Source organism: Spodoptera frugiperda, chromosome 20 (assembly GCF_023101765.2).
Source record: "Spodoptera frugiperda isolate SF20-4 chromosome 20, AGI-APGP_CSIRO_Sfru_2.0, whole genome shotgun sequence".
NCBI classification, from domain to species: Eukaryota; Metazoa; Arthropoda; class Insecta; order Lepidoptera; family Noctuidae; genus Spodoptera; species Spodoptera frugiperda.
In genome coordinates this window covers 5192410-5212945 of record NC_064231.1, presented here as the reverse complement: position 1 = coordinate 5212945, position 20536 = coordinate 5192410, and the positions used below count along the sequence as shown (strand labels likewise).

Below are 20536 nucleotides of genomic sequence, written 5' to 3'. Positions count from 1 at the left end.
ATGTACTATTATTAGGAAGGAACCTTGAAATTTTGAACAAGGATTGAATAATAAAATTATTTATTAAACCAAGGACGTTAACGTTATCATCGTAGGATTTCCTGTAGTTTGATGAGGACGATCTAAAGGGCGGTCCTTAACAATGTTTTATTTAAAGTCCTTAATAGCTTTGTACTCATCTATTTTTGGTAGAACAATACTTCATAATCCTTGTTTTGCCCTTGTTAACGCTATAACTTTGTAAGTCTTGTTTTAGTATCAAAAGTAGTGTAATGACGTAATACAACATCAAGTTTAATATTCTCCATTGTATAGACGTGAAGACGTGATTGGAGGCTATTTGGAGCTGTCGACTTACAGTTAATTGGTTTGCGACATTATTATATTCAGACGTTTTTTTCTTTTTCGTAAATTGCCTTATATTGTATTTCGGATTGAGTTTTTAATTAATTATTATTACGTAACAGATGTTTCTGGATAAACAAAATGGAATTGAAAGTAAATGTCAAATCTAAGTCGCCGACAACGACCTCTCAGGTCCGGCATTTGTTCAGGCAATGGTGTGGAGCGAGGTGAATTTGGGTGCGTAAGAGAACAAACCTCCTAACGCCCCAACCGTCGCGAGAAACACTCCGGGAAACGGGGATGGTGAGATGATCTCCGACCAACTTAAGTGCGGGTCTGCGGACGGCGAGCGAGGGTTTGCCGCTCGACCCAGCACTGCGGACTGCCTAGCGGGTTACCGGGGCTCCGGCTCGAAAAACAGGAATAAGACGAGATGGTTTTTTGTCAGTAAAAGTCTGACACACCCTTTCTCCTCGCCCAAGGCGAGAAGTTAATGGATGAGTTTCAACCTCAAAAGAAGTCTTGATTTATCTGTTGCTAGTTGTAGTAGAAAACTAAAAATAAATTATTCAAACGTAATAATGTAGACCTTTTGGCCGGCCGAGCCTATGTAATGTTGAAGTATTTCACGCAACCATGAACATTGAACAAAATGTCTATATATTTTTCTAATATTGACATATAAGTGAATTATTAAACGTGACTCCTTTTCATTTTAATACCTACGTCTGTAATATATTTGTATTCTGAAAATATTTCAAGTAAAAGTAGATAAAATTCCATAGTACTCAAGTCGGTTAATAAAAACGAAAAGTTCATAATATATTGTATTGCTTCTGTGAGTTGTTTTGAAAAAGAATAATTTATATTAGTCTACGTACTCTAGACTAGTTGTGCTTGAGAATGTATGCGGTTTGATGTGTACAGGACTAATACATTTTGACCTACTTAAGTATGTAATATCCCAAACAATAGTACTGTATTGTAATCTTTTAGAAATTAAATTTCATTCAGCTTAGTTTATTTATTTAAACTTGCACATTTATTCAATAAGAACATAGTATAAAACAAAGTCGCTTTCCCCTCTGTCTCTATGTTTGCGTACGTCTTTAATACTACGCAACGGATTTTGATGACGTTTTTTTAATAGAAAAGAAAGGTTTATAATTATAAGTAACACGGGCCAAAACTAGTATCCAATATTTTCAATAGCATAAAAATGGAAATCTTTCAACCATGCTATATGTATCGAAAAATAGGGTAGACTGGGTACGGTTGAAACAATTTCACTTATAACGTCCATAGTTCTGCTTTTTATAACCCGAGCGATGAAGAAGATATGTTAAATAAAAGAGCATGTTTCTGTCTACTAATAGGCAATATGTTTTTAGTCCCAGGTGTGTTATTTTTAAAAGTAGATCAAATTAAAAAATAAATCGGATTTGTTGCAACCGTCCCCATACCAGGGGCGGTTGAAACAGTGAATGGGGTCAGTTGAAACACATGCGAATAATACAAAATATAATATTACAACACGTTTTATTAATTGTTTATTTTAAATCTAAGAATAATTAAGTAACTCTTTGACATAAGTAATCAGTCTTCAATATTTATATACTTGAAACGATATTTTTAATCAGCCTTTAATGTTTTAAAGCACACTATTTAAAATATATTTTATCAATCATCAAAAAACTAAGTAACTACAAATTACTTAACATTGATATAAAATTTACGTAAATTAAACCAAAATCAACTGTTTGTTTTTTAAACATAGCAAACTAAATAATAATATTTAAAAAAAGTTTGAAAGAAAACAATTTTTGGCTTTCATTAGTCCAATAAGGATAAGCCAAATTTAAAGATCAATCAGATCACTCTTCGCACGTCCACATTAAACAATATTATTTCGTGTAAAAACAATAAAAAAATAATAAGTACACTGTTTCAACCGTACCCAAAAAAAATGTTTCAACCGTCCCCAACTCCTACTTTAGGTAAAATTCAGTTATTAGTCATTGTAACAATAATGATACACAAAAACTAGTCACAATGTCATATTCCGCGAGCTTCATTTCAAACAACAACGCACCCTCAATGCTGTCACTTGAATAAAAACGACAATAATTGGAAAAATCTCCAAGCAAAAATACTTACTTTTGGTTAACAAAACACAATAGGGTCCCCTAGAAATAGCCAAAGCGCGCGGAGAGTGACGCAACACTAAGATTCGTATTTAGACCTATCGTCCGCTTCGTTCTCCCCTTGGACTCCTAGCCGCACCGCCAACGGTTTGCGAGATATTCGTTTTGTTTCAACCGTCCTTTGTTTCAACCGTACCCAGTCTACCCTACTCAACATTATTTAAGTCCTAAGAAAATGTCGATCTCTTATTTATGTTGATAGAATATTAGACATCGCGTAAAAAGCAAAAATAAAATACCTATTGAAGGCGCTAAGTGAATAAACATTAATTTAATGGATGAACAATTGTATCAGGATCAAAGAAAATGTTCAGGAAAATTATGTTAAAACAAATAAAACCTCTCTTTTCACAGTTTTCTTGTTATTACGTGCTCTTTATATGTTATACCAGAACATATAATGTTCTAGTTGGATAGAGTAACTGTAACGTTATCTGATAATAATACTGGATGAAAAGGTCGGCTGTCTGTGTTCAACTTAGTGGTTGTACTATGAATACTGCTAAAAATTACTTCAGTGGTAAGTCAAACTTGAATTAATTATCATCTTTATCTTTTTGTTATAAAGTTGAAATTTAAGATTTGATTTCACGCACCTAGTCCAGAATTTTAATGATGAATTCTACATTATAGACTGCACGGTTAGTGCGGTGACTGGGCAACCGATTGCCGTGCAACGTGTAGCGGGTTCGATTCCCGCACGGAGCATATATTTGTGTAATCCACAAATTATTGTTTCGGGTCTAGGTGTCATGTGCATAGCTCCGGCTCAAAAAGCAGGAGAAGGAACGGGGTGGTTTTTAGTCAGTAAGAGTCTGACACTCCCTCCCGCCTCACCCAAGGCGAGAGAAGTAACCGGATGATTTGCCCCCCTCAAAAAAAAAATGTGTCATGTGATTGTGAATGTTTGTAACACGCACCTACGACACAGTAGAGAATCATAATGAGGAGCAATGTTTTTTTTAATAATAAAAAAAAAAACATGTAAAATTATTGTAGTTTGAAACATACCTGGTATGGCGTACACGAGTGTGAAGCTCAGCATCCCGAACTGTTTCTTCCTGTCCATTCCTGGCCACTCCTCGGTGCAGAAGTGGACGTCTCTCGTTTCTATCTAGAATGAATGGTACGATTTAGCCAATTGTAGTTACTATACATAACATTAAATAGGGTAGATGACTAATTTTAATTTTAGTGTCTCTCTAGTAGATTTATTTAAAACATTAGACATGTATTTTTTATTTTCTAACGACAATAAATACTTTCAAAGATATATTTTAAATGTCGCGTGACGTCACTTCTAGGTCCATATTAAAATACGTAAAATTGACGTAGGTATTTGCTTTCAATCCTTAACTTTGATTCGTTTTGTCTAAGTATCGTTATCTTATGATAAAATAACCGTCATCATCTCTATTATACATACATAAAGTGAATGAAATATCATATATAGAGGAATTATAATTATTCTGTAAATTCTAAAATAATCAGCCAAAAGCAATAACTTTCCACTAACAAAGCAGTAATTTGTCATTGTATCAAATTAAACCCTATGTTTATGCGCGACAGTTGAAAATTCTTTGTTTATCTTCGCCAAAACTTTCAGAATAATATCTAAAGCAAAATATGTCTAGTCTGAGCACTGAACTTTGCCGACACTCAATTTATCATATAAGTTAATTAAAAACAAATTAATATATTTCACAAGTTATCAAATTAATGTCGGTCTATGCAATTATCCCTCAAAGTTGTGAATGTTGTTAGCGTTTCATACAAGTTGTTACTCTAACGAGGTCGTAATAAGGTTTGGAATTAAAAGTTTTAGTTCTGTAATTAAGTCTCAATGTGCTTGAAGATAATCATTTATCAACATACGATAATATTATGGATCGATCGATAATATAATATGATTTATTCAAAATCGAAACAGTTATTTGGTTCATAATCCTTTTCCTAATTAAGTAATCGTTGTTAATTTGTTATTAAGAACAGAGAAGATGCATTGCTTGTTTAGATTAGGTGATGAACCCATCAAGAAGGTGACTGAATGAAAACAAAAGTGGTGGTACCACTTTGAGTAGAACCTAATGGTGGGTTAGAAAGGTAAAATGAAATGATATATGGATGCAATACGATTATATTTGGGGACCACATAAAAGAAAAAGAAGTCAGCTAAATAAAACACTTGGAGTCTGAGTAAAGAGAACAAAAATAGACATTTTTATTTAACTATCTTAGGCTTTATTTATTTTCCTCGTGATTATTTGCAGAACTGTCCCAAGGCAATAGCAGTATCCTAGAAAAATAATAAACGTTCTAGGCTCCTAGATTGAAAGGCCAGTACCCCTTTTTTGTAGATTTATTACGTATCACTTTTATCCCCCGGAGGGGTAGACAGAAGTCCTGTACTCATATTTATTGTTACGAACTTGCAACAAGTTACGTTAAGAGTCCCGAGAGTTTTACTAAGGGTATAAAATGTATTACTAGCTTTATTATTAATATGTTTTTACAAAAAAGAGCTGCAAAATGTACTAATAATATTAGCGTATTTTAGCTTAAAACATCCTATCCGCGTTTTAACATAAAACGTACTCAATCAATGTATTTAAGTTAAGCCGTAACGCGTATTTCCTCAATTCGATTCAATCTTTTTTTCGGTAAATAGGATACAAGATTCTTGTTAATATTAAAAAGATGTGTTTAGTATTACGTACATTAAACGCTTTATATTATATTAGGTTCATAAACATCTAAAAATATCCACGAAAAAACAATCATGATAATAGATTATAATATAACATTAACATACAATCAACAAATTATACAATATACATACCGATATATTTTTCAATGCCTTCGATATGATGGGGACTGGTTCCCTCCTCACAGTGGCTACCATCAGCAGTGGTATGAATATCAATAAGGCAGCACACCACAGGAGGAACAGGAGAAGCAAAGCCTGCTTTCTACCAGGAGGTCGGAGCCTGGGTTCAGGGGAGATGGAGAGCCATCGGTCTACTGACATAGCTGTTATCGTGAACACGCTGGCTGCTACTGCCACTCCTGAAACAAAAGAATAAAGGTTACACATGACATACATGATCCTTTTTTAAAGGGGCTTTTATTACAGGGCATATAAAAAGCAATTTGATGATCGATTGTTGACTCAGGTTTGGGTGGATGTGTTTCAAGTCTTAATATATTTTTGTTTGAGATTTTATCACATTTTACTCTTATTGCTTTCAGAACAAATGTTGTAAAACTAAGTCTGTCTTTTCATCCGGGGCTGCGGACTACCTAACGGGTTTACCGGGGCTCCGGCTTGAAAAGCAGGAGTAGGAACCCGGTTTTTAAGAGTCTGACACTCACTCTCGCCTCTCTTTAGGCGATAGAAGTCATTGATCATGATTTCTCCCCCTCAAAAAACCTGTATTTTCAAAAATATAACTATAATACAAATAAAAATAGTTGTTGATTCAATTTTATTTACTTAGCCATAGACTTCAAACTACACTATCACGGTTGATTAAACTATCCAAATGCAATATCCTATCCCATAACCTAAATATCAATATTCATTAACATGGAAGTATGTCTCGATCATTCATCTCATACTATCATGTAGTAAAATCGTTAATACCAGTTAATATCTTTCATAAAACGCAACTGACGTCAAGGGGCCCTTAAACGAAGCATTACGGCAACAAGTGACTTTAATTACCACGAGGAACCTTGGGATACTCCGTAAATATCTTCCCTATTCGTTTGTACTCACATACGTAAACAAATCTTCTCGAATAAAGAGAGGAAATGGAAACAGAACCAGTGCATATAATGTCTACCTAAATCGTAATTGTTGTGGCTGGTAAATCCATTCCACTTGGTATAATTTGTACAGCATGACGTACAAATTAAACCAAATAATAAGAAACTAAATCTCTTACATAAATAAAAAAAAAATATAGACGTATTCGGCCACTCGTTACTTAAAAAGAAAACTAGTGGTTCACATCTATTCATTTTACAAATATCGAGTAGAATGTATGTGAGTTGTGGCATTCAATCAATGATAGGATTGACTTCCATACGTATCACAAACGACGTGACAGCCTACTACCTCTAAGCTGTTAAAAAATACACATTTTCAACTTTATCCCCCAAATACGAAAATTGAAAATCCTTTGAAGAATTTTGTGTTTTTATGATAGGTTGGTGTGCTATGGTCCATGCATAGCAACAAGTGATATTTGATTGGCGTAGTAAAAGCAGAAGCTATTAACTCAGTCCTTATTGCTGGTCGTAAAGTGAACGACTGACATGTGTTTCCTGGTGGGAGTCTTCGATGGGTGACGTCAACTGTGAAACAGTATCAAACATACCCACATAGGTATTTGGAAAAATAAGGCATTAGGAATATAGCATCGAGAAGTTATTTTATGGCAGATTGTACAAATGCAATTGAATCAATCTTCATTTTTGATAGAAACTCCTTAGAATTATTGCCAAAAATCGCTCTTGATCTAAAGATAGAGGTCGGTTATTGAAATAGACAGTTAATGAAGCATAATTTTACATTACACATACATCGATAATGAACGCTACGCTAGAAAGGGTTCAAAGATTCGTAGTTTAAAAGTCAAGTTCAAACTTGAATAACAAACAATTCGTTCGCTTTCAATAACATTCCATTTAAAATGAGAATACATGTCTTTTAATACCAAAGCACTGGCCGAAAATTTTCATTTGCAACCGAAATAGAAGTTCTTTTTTCAAATCTATTCACAAAGAACCACGTCAACCGATACCGTCAGCCATGTTTTATTAAAAAACAAAACAGCTGTTTCTTTAGAAACCTTATATCTGCAATCCTAAACTTTATTACAAAGAAAAAAATATATTTCGGCCTGTTTTTTGTACTAGATAATCGTTATTCATCCCATCCGAAATCTCTAGCGAAATAACAGAGAGACGTTTAACTGTGCTCCAGGGAAAATGTCGTCTATTAATTGTGTACTATCTCACGGATCACAATATGAATGATCTGACTATTTATAATCATAATTTCATCCCCGAGAACTCCAATTGACGTAAGTTGTATTTTAAACGAAATATGGTTTGTGCTATAAGAACTGCATTTAAGGTTTCATCCTTTCACCCTCAGTATCTGTAAGGGACACCGGGTCCTCTAATAGACTTGCTCTAGAGAATCTTACAACTTCTTATTATTGGAAAGGTGTGTGAGTGAGTTTATGTGTTTGCTGTTACTAAATCACGTCAAAACGTCTGAAGGGATCGAGATGAAATTTGGAACATGGGGTAGATAGATAGAAGAAGGCAAATTGTCACCGATATGATTGTATAATGTATATGAAACTTACCTTGAATATAATTAACAATCTTGCAGACTGTCTCCCCGTAGAACCAGACGAGGGTGATGGCTTTGCTGAGCTGGATGGGCATGCAGATGCCCGTCACCAGCAGGTCTGCAGCCGACAGGTTCACCAGGAATATATTTGTTACACTGCAACAAAAATTACTCCATTGAACATTTAGTTTTAGAAACGGAGACTACAACTACCTTTATTTGTCGATTGTTTGGATTAGACCCAATTATTGAGTCTATGTTCAGTTGTGCTGACTGGGTAATGTTTCATGTATTGTATAGCACATATATAGCATTCTGTCTAGGATTATTTTGTAGTCGATGTCTATGGAACCCGATAGACCCGCCTCCACATTTCAAAGTGTGGTATAATAAGTTTTTGGTGTAACTATTAAACTGGAAAAGTTTTTCCCAATAAATAACGAATACTACGAAGTGTAAACAAAATTAATTAACTTTCAACTTTAATTAACTTTGTACCTTGGATGCAATGACATTCTGATGTAAACAGATTGTGAAACTATTGTATTGGCAAAATAATTTTCCACTACGTCGAATCGTAAATAAAATAAATCCAGGGTAACAAAAATCTTTTCATCTTTTTAATAATATGGAACATATTATACATAAACCAACACCTATCTACGATAAAGCATGTCTCAAATTATTTGCTTCATAGTAGCGACTCATGACAAGTGACAGATGACAGAAGTCGCACATAGACGATCTACGAGCAAATCAATGCGGATGACGTCATTAAACCGATCGAAGTAGCTGACGAGCTACCACCTGTCTACTGCTTGCCTACAGACTGTAATGGATAGTCCAGTAAATTCTATTCTCCTAAAAATTATTACCTTTACTAACAACGTAGCTCTAACTTCACCATTAGGTAGGTATACAGGGTGTCCCTGAAGTCGACGTCCTACAGGCACCAGATGATCGCCAAGGTTCCAACTATTATCAGAAAAATATAAAAAGAATTCTAAGTCCTACAGTTTTTAAATTACAGTGACTTATGTGTTATTCACGAAAAAGTACACCCTGTGCCAGTCTTTTGACTCTTGTTGCTACAAATCTTTATTGTTTAGTCTGCAGTCTTTCTTACATTATCCTGAATAGTGCTCTAGTAATATGGAATCATAAATTCTTAGCCAACTGCTTTAGATTGGAAAACATTGTTAGTTTTAGAGGAACCAAATACTCTGAATTAAATCTTCACCTTACTTTAAGTGACTGTACTGAATAAATTATGTATGGCGCTAGTAGTGGCAAATTTCACCAAAGTTGGCGCATTTAATAAGGATTCTAAAATGGTATAGCACTTTGCACATTATTTTTTAAATTCGACACAAAAAAAGATTTTTCAACGAAACTCGGTTTCGATGAATTTATTTGAACTTACTAATATTTCTTCTAGTGTACTCAAATCATACGGTATAACCTCGTATGCACTAGACAGTACTTTGCACGCTATTTGTTATCATCATGTTGAAAATCAGTGAGGATCTCTTGTCAAACAAAATTGTCTGTTTACCCGTGATTTCGCTTGCAGCATTAGTCGGCAATATTATCGCTAGACGAACTGGTATTGTGCATCTCGAGCCATCGTACACATCACTGGCTTTTTGGCGCCGTATTGATTATTTATTTTTTAAATTATTTTTTGCTTTGCCTGCAATTCCTTGTAACGGTGCAAATAACTCTTTCTCGACAAACTAAAGAATATTTGATGCTTCATCCCGCATTTGATCACAAGGCATGAACACGTAACTTAATCGGAGGATTCACCCATTTCTTTTTTTTTTGATGGGGATATGACGATTAATTGTGCGTAAGGGTTCATGTATACCATACCACTACCGCGTCGATATGCTGTGTACATGAATCTGCCGCGTCCGTTCCTTTTGATTTTACTACACATTTGATAATGTGTTTGATGCACTATGAACATCATATTGCAATCATTCAATATTATTTAGTGAAACATGATACACAACATCAGTTCCTCTAGTAAGTCTATTAATATTGCCAACGAAAGCTGCAAGCGAAATCATGAGTAGACAGACAATATTGTTTGACAAGAGATCCTCGCTGATTATCAACATGATGATAACAAATCGCGTGCAAAGTGTTGTCTAGTGCATACGAGGTTATAACGTATGATTTGAGTACACTAGAAGAAATATTAGTAAGTTCAAATAAATTAATTGAAACCGAGTTTCGTTGAAAAATCTTTTTTTGTGTCGATTTTAAAAAATAATGTGCAAAGTGCTATACCATTTTAGAATCCTTATTAAATGCGCCAACTTTGGTGAAATTTGCCACTACTAGCGCAATACATAATTTATTCAGTACAGTCATTTAAAGTAAGGTGAAAAATGTATTCAGAGTATTTGGTTCCTCTAAAACTAACAATGTTTTCCAATCTAAAGCAGTTGGCTAAGAATTTATGATTCCATATTACTAGAGCATTATTCAGGATAATGTAAGGAAGACTGCAGACGAAAAAATAAAGACTTGTAGCAACGAGAGTCAAAAGACTGGCATAGGCTGTACTTTTTGTGGATAACACATAAGTGACTGTAATTTAAAAACTGTAGGACTTAGAATTTTTTTTATATTTTTCTGATAACAGTTGGAACCTTGCTGATCATCTAGTGCCCGTTGGACGTCGATTTCAGGGACACCCTGTATACAAGGAAACAAATTCAACAAAAAAAATGTAGGTAATATGCGGTTACGTACAGCTACCATAGAAGACATATTTTTTCATAATTTCATAAAATTACAAGACAGGTAAACAAAGAGCTGTCTATTTAACAAAAAAAGCCTTAAAATGTTTGATGACTATCAGGTTTCTTAATGGCGGCTGGGCACGGACAGTGTAAAAATAAAATAGCACTGCGAAACCTTGAGGGGGCGCTTTTCCACCAGAGATGTGCTATGGTACGTTAGTGTGAATGCGTTTGGCTTCTACTAATCATATTCCTTGGTACACATAGCTTAGCACTGGTGAAAACGGACTCAGCTAAGCCTTGTTTTTTATGTGAAAGGATGCGTGCTATGGCTTTGGCTTCCCTACTATCGATACATCGCATACTCGATTCGACTCGACTACTACGCATCTTCATCGCATAGCTACATAGCTTAGTATCAGTAGAAACGGTCACATAGCACACATAACTACATCTCTGGTGGAAAAGCACTCCGAAACTCAACGCTGTCTGTGTAATTTTTTATACACGGTTTAATGTTTAACAAAATATTACTGAAATAAACCTATTACATTAGAGACTTGTAAGATAAGTATCTGACATCAGTATATCAGTAATAGTGAGAGGTTTTCACCTTCTGGTAGCTATCGAATAAGCAATATATTTCATTTTCCTGTCTGAAGTAAGGCAACAAAAATGTGAGACCTAAATCATGAAACTTAACTAAAAATAGACACAAGCGCGTGCGAAAAATCTAATATTTTATCGGAACAACAAGGGTACTGTAGATACCCTTAGTATGGGTTTGCTTTACGTTTAAAAAGAGCCATATTTCGGACGAATGGGCCGGCTAGACCGGAGTGATACCACGGCCTCACCGAAAACGACTTGAAACAACGCTCGCGTTGTGTATCGATTTGTGAGTGAGGTTACCGGAGTCCCATCTTCCCAAACTTCCCAATTCCGAATTCCCCAACTACCCTTAAATTCCTAGCCCCCAAAAGGCCGGCAACGCACTTGTAACGCCTCTGGTGTTTCAAGTGTTCAATTGCTGCCATTGCTTATCATCAGGTGATACGTCTGCACTGTTACCGGCGTGTTCCATAAAAAAAAAATCGAAACGAGAGCGCGTTTGGCGCTGTGATTGGTTGGTTTATTCGAGCCGACCAATCAGATTGCTGAACGCGGTCTCGTTTCGATTACTTTAAACGTAAAGCCAACTCATACTAATTGTCGTACGCAGAGATATTTAATGATTACTTAAACTATTCCTTAGGGACGAATTTGTTCCGAAAACAATTGCTAAGGACTGGATTAAGTATCCATTAAATGACTGAGTACGGCAACATAGGTACTGATATTCCTTGTTGCCATTATAAATCTAATACGGTACTACCATCAACTAAACCACAAACACGAGCTAATTAGCTCTTCTAATACAATTAATACAAGTATATTAACTAGGTACTACCCACTGAATACTAATTGAGTAATTTATGTTTAACAAGACGAGTAAAGGCTTAAAGTAACTCACTTCGTGGTATTAGTTTCAGCTTGTCTTCCGCTCGCTATGTGAGTGGGGGGGAGGGGAACGGAAACGATCTTAAATAGGTTGTGTTTGATTATAATTATAAGGCTCTTGTTGTTTATTAAGCGGTTAATAATGATTGTGTAGTATAATGTTAATATCTGTTACAATATTTCGATGAATATTGGAACAGAATATAACGATTTATAACGTATTAAGGAGAGCGTGGAGAGCTATTGTAGAGAATTCTATCGTAAAAGTGTCTGTAGAAGGAGTAGGCAGAGGTGCTCATTCCTTTAGGTCGCAATTGAGACTGCCGGGCAACGGGGTCTCGGGTTCGATTTCCTTGTCGGGCAAAGTATATTACTGGGCTTTTTTCAGGTTTTCGAAAAAAATCTCAATAGTAGCATGGAGTCTGGAATTGTGTTCGGTATATGGCAATAGGCTTACCCCATATTACATGGGACTTATTATAAAACAATTGGTGAAACATGGATGTACATTGTACAGTGGCATTACGTGCCATAATGTGTACCTCTGCCTACCGTTCGAGGATAAAAGGCGTGACGTTGCATATATAAAATCAATACGGTTATGTATAGGTATCATACATTTGTGTCTAAAATGGCACGTCGAGCTTTGAGATAAATCTCGTTCAGATACAGACAGGAACAGATGGGCTTTTGGAGTAGGTAAAGAGGTAGAGAGGGTCCGTGCAAATAGCGTTATCCTTTACATACGACCAGCATTTTACATCGTTCTACATTTTTCCACGAACCCTAAGTAACCTCTTTTATACGTCGCTGTTAGATAATCTTTGTAGATATAAGACCTTATGTCATGACAAATTCAATTTCAACATGACATTGCATATATCAACAGCTTTAAATATGTTAGTGGTCACTGCTGCAAAAGCCTCTCCTCACATGGAAAAGATTTGAACATTAATCACCACACTCGTTCAATGCGAGTTGGTGATTTCGAACTTATAATTAGAAATTATGAGCCCATGTTTCCTCACGATCTTATCCCCTGATCCCCCTTTGAACCCTGGTCATTACATCCTTCAACGTTTGGATTGATATTGCATCTTGACTGTTAATTTAAGTAGATAGGTAATATATTTTCAGTTTGAAGCTACTACACCGTGTATTTTGTTGTCCTGTGATGGTAGGCCGGTAAACGAAACGAGACGGATCGGCGTCATGGTGAGCGATCGGTATCACCCATGGACACTCGAAATACCAGAGGCATTACAACAACACATGTGGGTATAACGAACAAATATTATCAGGTCAATCTACTTCAACCAATGTTCCGATAAAATAATTTCAACTTTATCCCTCTGTGATAGAGTCGAAATTCCAATGAACATGGAAATAGGTTCATATTCTGACGCCATATACACATATTACTGTTACTAATTACCCTACACAAGAAACGTAATAAGGACAGTTCGAGGAAATGTCACCCACGGAACTGGTGAGGACAATAATGCTCTAATGACATTGTCCCTCCTCCCTCCTCCCGCATTGATGATTCTAAGAACAAAATCAAGATAATTGTGGTAGGGTTGTGATCAAGGGAGATTCTAAAGTAAGATAATATGACTGCACTGTTGGTGCGGTGGCTGGAGCCGGTTGCCGCGCGATGGGTAGCGGGATCGATTCCCGCACGCAGCAACTCTTTGTGTGATCCATAAATTGTTGTTTAAGGTCTGGGTGTGATGTGTAAGTGAAATAGTATGTTTGTCAACGCACCCACGGTATAAGAGAAAACCGGGTGGAGCACGGGCAAAGTTTAAAAAAATATCGTCTTTGTACGTCGTACTGCCATACATCAGGTACAATAAATAATTACATAGTTATCCTGAAAAAAAATACCTCTCCTTATTGATAATCAAGGATGATTAAAGGGGGAGGCCTTTCCGGCTGATAATGATGATGATTACACAATAAATAAGCTACTTTTTAATTTTATATTTTTAGACATTAAAACTAAGAATGGGCTATAAATAAATCATTTCTATGAAAACCCACATTCACGCTAAAATATTAATCATCCATTCACTAGATCAAGCAAAATATGTTTGTTAAGTTTTACTAATACATATTTATGTATCGGAAATTATCGGAACTAGGTCGCTCTTAGCTTTTCCTTATCGGAAAAAAGTCAATTCGTAGAACTCGTATCGTATAGGTAGGAAAATTCTATGAAAATTGTGATAGCTTAGCAAAATATCTACTATATGTGTTTGATGGACGTTACTGATGAAGAAAAATCTGACATCTAAATATATAATATAAACTATATAAAGTGACTACATTCAATATATTTGATCAACTTTATTTTTTTACCATTCACACCGTATGCCGCCTGAAACTCATCATACTTCTGAATTCAATTCAAAAAAGGAACAAAGAATATTTGGGGCCTTTTGTTTAAAAAAATAGAAACTGGATAACTTGTCTGAAGTTATAACAACAAGTTTATACTGCCTATATTTTTAATGTAATTTTTCGATAACAGTATTATGATAGAGAGAGAAAGAAAAACATAGAAGCACAGTCAATCGACAACCATGCACGAATGAATAAGAATTTCGATGAAGCAAAATAGTTATGTCAAAATCGTTCTATAGTCTGTTATATTTTCTAACTAAATAAACTAAAAAAACTGGTTTCTTTCTACCAACCCCAATTTATTGGAGACAGGCGTGATGTTATACCTATATATGTAGAGAAAAAAAACAATCTGACTTCGCAACAATTATTTGGTTCGACATGAAAGAAAATAGACGTAGGTTCACGAAATATTCTTCCTCATTCATAATAAAAAATAATAAAATAGGAACTTTCAGCCGCTGTAGCGCTGTAACTCTGCTAGAATTTGCCCCTGCCCAGTCTACCGGGAAATACGTATTTACGCTTAATTCAGCGTGCAGCACCGCATCGCGATTTTCGTACAATTTTCGAGCATTTTCATTCCATTGAATAACCAAGAGGGTTTTGTGAGATTTTGGAGATTTCCATTTCAAATATAATGAACGTTTAACTCAATAATAATTAATGAATAGTATAACAGATATTATTTTGCACTGTGCTATATAAATCTGCTTAAATTCCGCAGAATATTTACAGCGTGTTTTACAAATATTTTCAGTAAAAACAGCTCCTTTGTCTACTGTCTTCACAACAATAGGGATGATGACGGGGTATGAAACTAAAAATCTATTTAATCCGTCAGTTAGGTAATTTTTTATTTTGTCATAATATAAGATAACAATACTTAGATAAAACGAATCAAAGTTTAGGAGTGGGGGCAAATACGTTATTTCTACGTATAAAACGTACCTAGAAATGATGTCACGCGATATATTTTCAAATCTATATTATATCTTCGAAAGTATTTGTTTCTGTAAGAAAATAAAAAATACATGTCTAATATTTTAAAATAATTTACAAGACGGACATAAAAATAAAAATTCCGTACATTATTTGCATCATGTTTTCAATGATTCTCAGTAAAAAACAGCTTCTTTGTTCCACAACAATTCGTAGTACTATTCGATGCGAAACAACAATAATAAACACGTTTGTTACATTTATAACAAATCGAAAACATAAATATTATAAATCAGTCATCCAAAGTGCAATATACATTAAACTCAGATTAAATTCACATAAATTCAAATCTGAGATTTGGATTAGTTTACGATATCTTAGCATTGCAAACAATCCGTTCATCACTATTGATGGCTGAAACGTTCCTCTAATTGGATCGCAATTCCAGTGATTATAGGACATTTATAAATTACACTCCTTTGTCTGCAGACTCGGTATAATTGTAATCATTTTGATGAGAACCAACCGTCTCCCAAATACATGAGCCCTCAAGATTTAAGCCGTCTGTGGTTCCAATTTAAATTTAAAAATTCCACGGTAAAAATCTTCTTAGAATGTGTTAGAAAATATTTTTGTGGTTCGTGGTTTTATTTTAATTGCAGTCTGTACACAGTTGTGTTGCATTCTACAATTACTATGTTTTGTGTCGAAATATAGGTTTTGTTTTAATGAGCTCGCTGTATGGTTACATTTTGTTCGCCACATTTTAACTATATGTCTGTTTAAATTTCATAGGAAACCACACCTACTGATTATTTTGTATAATAAACTTTGCTCGTTACAAACTTTGTTCCTAATTAATTATAACAGTTCATATTCAATTTGAAATTTAGTCAGGATGCAACGAATTTATTAGAATTTGTTCCCTATATATGACCTAAAACTATGTGCAAGTGAAAAATCATTTGAGCATTTTTACCTTCATAAATATTTTTATCATCCAAAATTGATTTTAAAGCAAATTACCAAAATATTAAAACAAAAAACGTGACGATCGCTGCGCATTAAATTTTCAGTTCTCTCTTGAATATCATCAAAAAGTAAGTCAAATGCAAAAGTAAAAAGTTTGTTTACGGTTTCTTCTAAAGGAAAACCGAACTTCCATCCAATGTCGGTACACCCTGTCGTTTATATAATACACTAGCGGACCCGACAGACGTTGTCCTGTTTACACGTCTTTAATTTGAAAATTTTAAACTTTAATTTAAAACATTCCAAAATCAACAACTACTGATAAATTAAAAAATAATCAAAAAAATCATTGTCCAGCGGACAAAATTGTGAATCTAAACCATTCTCAGATCCTCTTGAACACACACAAACAGTTTCATCAAAATCGGTCTAGTCGTTTAAGAGGAGTTCAGTGACATACACACGTACAGAAGAATTATATATATAAAGATTACTATCATCGAAAGCAATCTCTAATCGATTTTGCGCATCTCTAAATTCTCCAATCTTGCCGAGTGTTCCAAGTTTGACCCCTAGCATAACATCAGATGTCCGTTTATATTTTGCCAACAAATCTGCATATAAATGGGATACGATTGGGAACTGACAGCGGTCTCGGTAATCTGAGCATAAAGCCGCCCAATCGCAAGGTTAACGATTGACTCTTTGTTAGCAAGAATCGATGTAATGCTCCCCGAGGTCGATGGTGATTGCCTGCGGTTCAAAATTGGGTATGATCTAATTTTAGCAGCCAAAATGCTTGATTGATTCGGGAATGTCTAATTGTTCGGGTAATTCAATTGCATTGTTGCTTAATATTAAATTGGTTGCATTGTTCACCACACTTTCACCCTCACATTAATCGCGTGTAGATATAATCTTTGACGTTGTTTAAGATGACTGTTTCGTAAATTACTGTCAGACAAAAAAGTATTCTACTACCATAAAAATAAAGTCAATATTTAACTGAACAGCAAACTTTAAAAAATTATATATAATCCGTATTCGCATCACAGCGCAATTACCTGCTCATTTACATAATTACTTTATTTATTACAGTGATGAGGTTAATCAATGATTATTTAACGTATTATTGAAACTGAAACGGGCGGTAGTTTATGTTTCAATCTCATGAATGATTGGCAATGAAATAATTAAATTCCATACAGTAATTTGATACTGAATGTGATCTCTGTTAATATAGGTCTTTTAGATACTGTTAAAAATATGTAGCTAGATTTGCAAATAGAGTTTTACTTTCTTTGCTAGGTTAGAGTCATTCAAAGCTCATCGAATCGATTTTTAGTAAGAATTAATTACACCTGAATTATAACATCATAGAAGAAACGAAATCTAATTTTTTTTTTTTTTTTTTTTTTTTTTTTTTTTTTTTTTTTGGGGAAAATCATCCAATGACTTCTCCCGCCTTGGGCAAGGCGAAAGGGAGTGTCAGACTCTTACTGACTAAAAACCACCCCGTTCCTTCTCCTGCTTTTCGACCCGAAGCCCCGGTAAACCCGCTAGGTAGTCCGCAGCTCCGGATCAGGCATCAGCCCTACTGGGCCCCATCTGTGGTGGTCTGATGGCTCTTTGAGGCGCGCGCGGAACGCGACGCGCCGCACGCACGGGTCTGGATCTGGTCGGGCGGCGAGCTACCCTTGCTCGCCGTCCGCAGGCCCGCACTTACGGTGGCCGGAGATCGTCTCGCGATCCCCTACGCCCGGAGTGTCTCTTGCGACGGCTGGGGCGTGAAGAGGTTTGTTCTCTCACGCGCCCCGCCTCCTCCTTAGCTAGCATGACTGCTTCGCAGAAGGAGGAGACGGCATCCCAGTCCCTCTCGCTCCGCACCATGGCCTGAACCAGTGCCGGGCGCGAGAGGTCGCCGTCGCCGACCACATCCCTGAGGACTTGGCGGTGCTCAGCCCACGCAGGGCACACCGCCACCGTATGTTCTACCGTGTCCTCCGGGCGGTCCTCACAGTGATGACACCCGGGCGTTTCCTCCCGCCCAATAAGGAACAGGAACCTACCGAAACTCCCATGTCCGGTAAGCAAGTTTGTTTACCTGCGTCAGGCGGTAGGTGAGGACGCCGTGGCGCCTCTCTAGCCACTCCTCAAAGAGGGGACTTACCGCTGCAATGATAGCGAGCCCAGCCCTCGGTTGCGACAGTCGTTGCTGCCATTCCGCCATGAGATCGCGCCGGAGCTCGTCCCGCCACGCACTGATCTGGCGCGGCAGTGGAGTTTCGCCCCGGCGACACGCGTCGGCGCGCAAACTGAAGACGCGCGCGAGCACCTTCGCCTCCAAATCCCACGGCGGTAATCCGGCAAGGAGGTTCGCCGCCTCTCCGGAGATCGTGCGATATCCACGAATCACCCGGATGGCCATGACCCTCTGAGAAGTGAGCAGCGCCCGAGCTGGTCGCCGCATCAGGTTCGGCGCCCACACAGGGGCGCCGTAGAGGGCCATGGACCGCACGATCCCCGCGTACAACCGCCGAGGTTTGGCAGGAGCCGCTTAAGCGCAGCCCCCGTCCGTTCCAACTTAGGAGCCAAACGTCGAAAGTGTTCCACGAAGTTCCATCGACTGTCGAGGACGAGTCCTAGATACTTCATCGTAGTCTCGACGCCGATGGAAACCCCTCCCGCCGTTATTTGGGACCCACCCGGAGGTGGCGCGTTCCCGCGGCCATGAAAGCACATGGCCTCGGACTTGTGGAGCGCCACCTCGAGTCCCAATTGCCGGATCCTATCAACAACTGTCGCAACCGCTCTCGCCATTAAGTTCGCCGCCGCCTGGTGCGACCTCCCGTGCGCTAACACTAGCGTATCGTCGGCGTAACATATTACGTCGACGCCGTTCGGGAGGTCGGTGCGCAGCACCCAGTCGTAACCGATATCCCACAGGAGCGGTCCCAAAACCGAACCCTGTGGAACACCGCGCGACATCTCTCGCCGTTTCCATTCGCCCTGGTGACCGGGGTATATGACATACCTGTCTGTCAGGTAAGCCTCGATTATACGACGGAGGTAGGTAGGAACCCGGTGATACCGGAGTGCCTCCAGTATGCAGCTCCAGGGTAGGGAGTTGAAGGCGTTGGCGATGTCCAGAGACACTGCCACAACGACCTTACCCCTGGACACTGCAGTCCCCGTCGTGAGGTCCCTTACGCGCATGATGGCGTCCACCGTGGAGCGCCCTCTGCGGAAGCCGAACTGGCCGTCCGCGAGGTCCGGCCCAATTCCGGACAAGTGCGCGACGAGGCGGTTCGAAATTATCCTTTCGAAGACTTTTCCCACCTCGTCGAGCAGCACAATGGGCCGGTACGCGGACGGAGAGTCCGCAGGGCGCCCCGGCTTCTTCACGAGGACCAGTTTTCCCGTCTTCCACTGAAGTGGGAACTGGCCCCTATCCAAGCATGCGCTGTAGAGACCTATTAATCGAGGCCCGAGAGCCTCCGAGGCCAGGACCCACGCCTTGCCATGCAGGCCATCGGGTCCTGGGGCGGTGTTCTTGGCGCCAATCCGGCGCACCGCCGCTCTCATTTCTGCCTCGGTCACCTCCGGAACGATGTCGCCGTCGTCGTCACTGTGGCCCGCATTGGGCACCGCAGGGGGCGGAGTCATGGATGGAGGGGTGAAACCCCTCCGTAGTCGGGGGAACAAGGCGCCGACTACTTCCTCTACGACCTCTGGCCGGAGACTCTGAGTCAGCGGGGAGCCCAGGTGCGGAGCTATCGTGAGGAATCCTGGACTTATAATTTCCAATTATAAGTACGAAATCGCTAACCTGCATTGAGCAAGCGTGGTGATTAATGCTTAAACCTTTCTTGTGATAAGAGGTCTTTAGTCAGCACTAGGCATTTATAGGCTGTTAGTGTGTGTGTCTAAAATGATGGCACTATTTATAAAAAATGTCTTGTTACAGTATTATTATATCAATAGAAGTGCTAATATTAATTGGACAATAGAGACTAGACTATAAGTACGTACCTACAAAT

General features: G+C 37.9%; 1 protein-coding gene across 1 annotated transcript in view; it reads right to left on the bottom strand.

The window, feature by feature from the left end:
• Positions 1–20536, bottom strand: part of LOC118282236 (neuropeptide FF receptor 2) — a 100262-nt gene that overhangs the window by 34467 nt on the left and 45259 nt on the right. Inside the window, exons 2-4 of the mRNA XM_035603217.2 lie at positions 7931–8073; positions 5389–5615; positions 3561–3663 (exon numbers count right to left, since the gene is read on the bottom strand). Of these exons, the coding sequence (XP_035459110.1) occupies positions 3561–3663; positions 5389–5615; positions 7931–8073 (473 nt within the window). The remainder of the gene's footprint in view (positions 1–3560; positions 3664–5388; positions 5616–7930; positions 8074–20536) is intronic.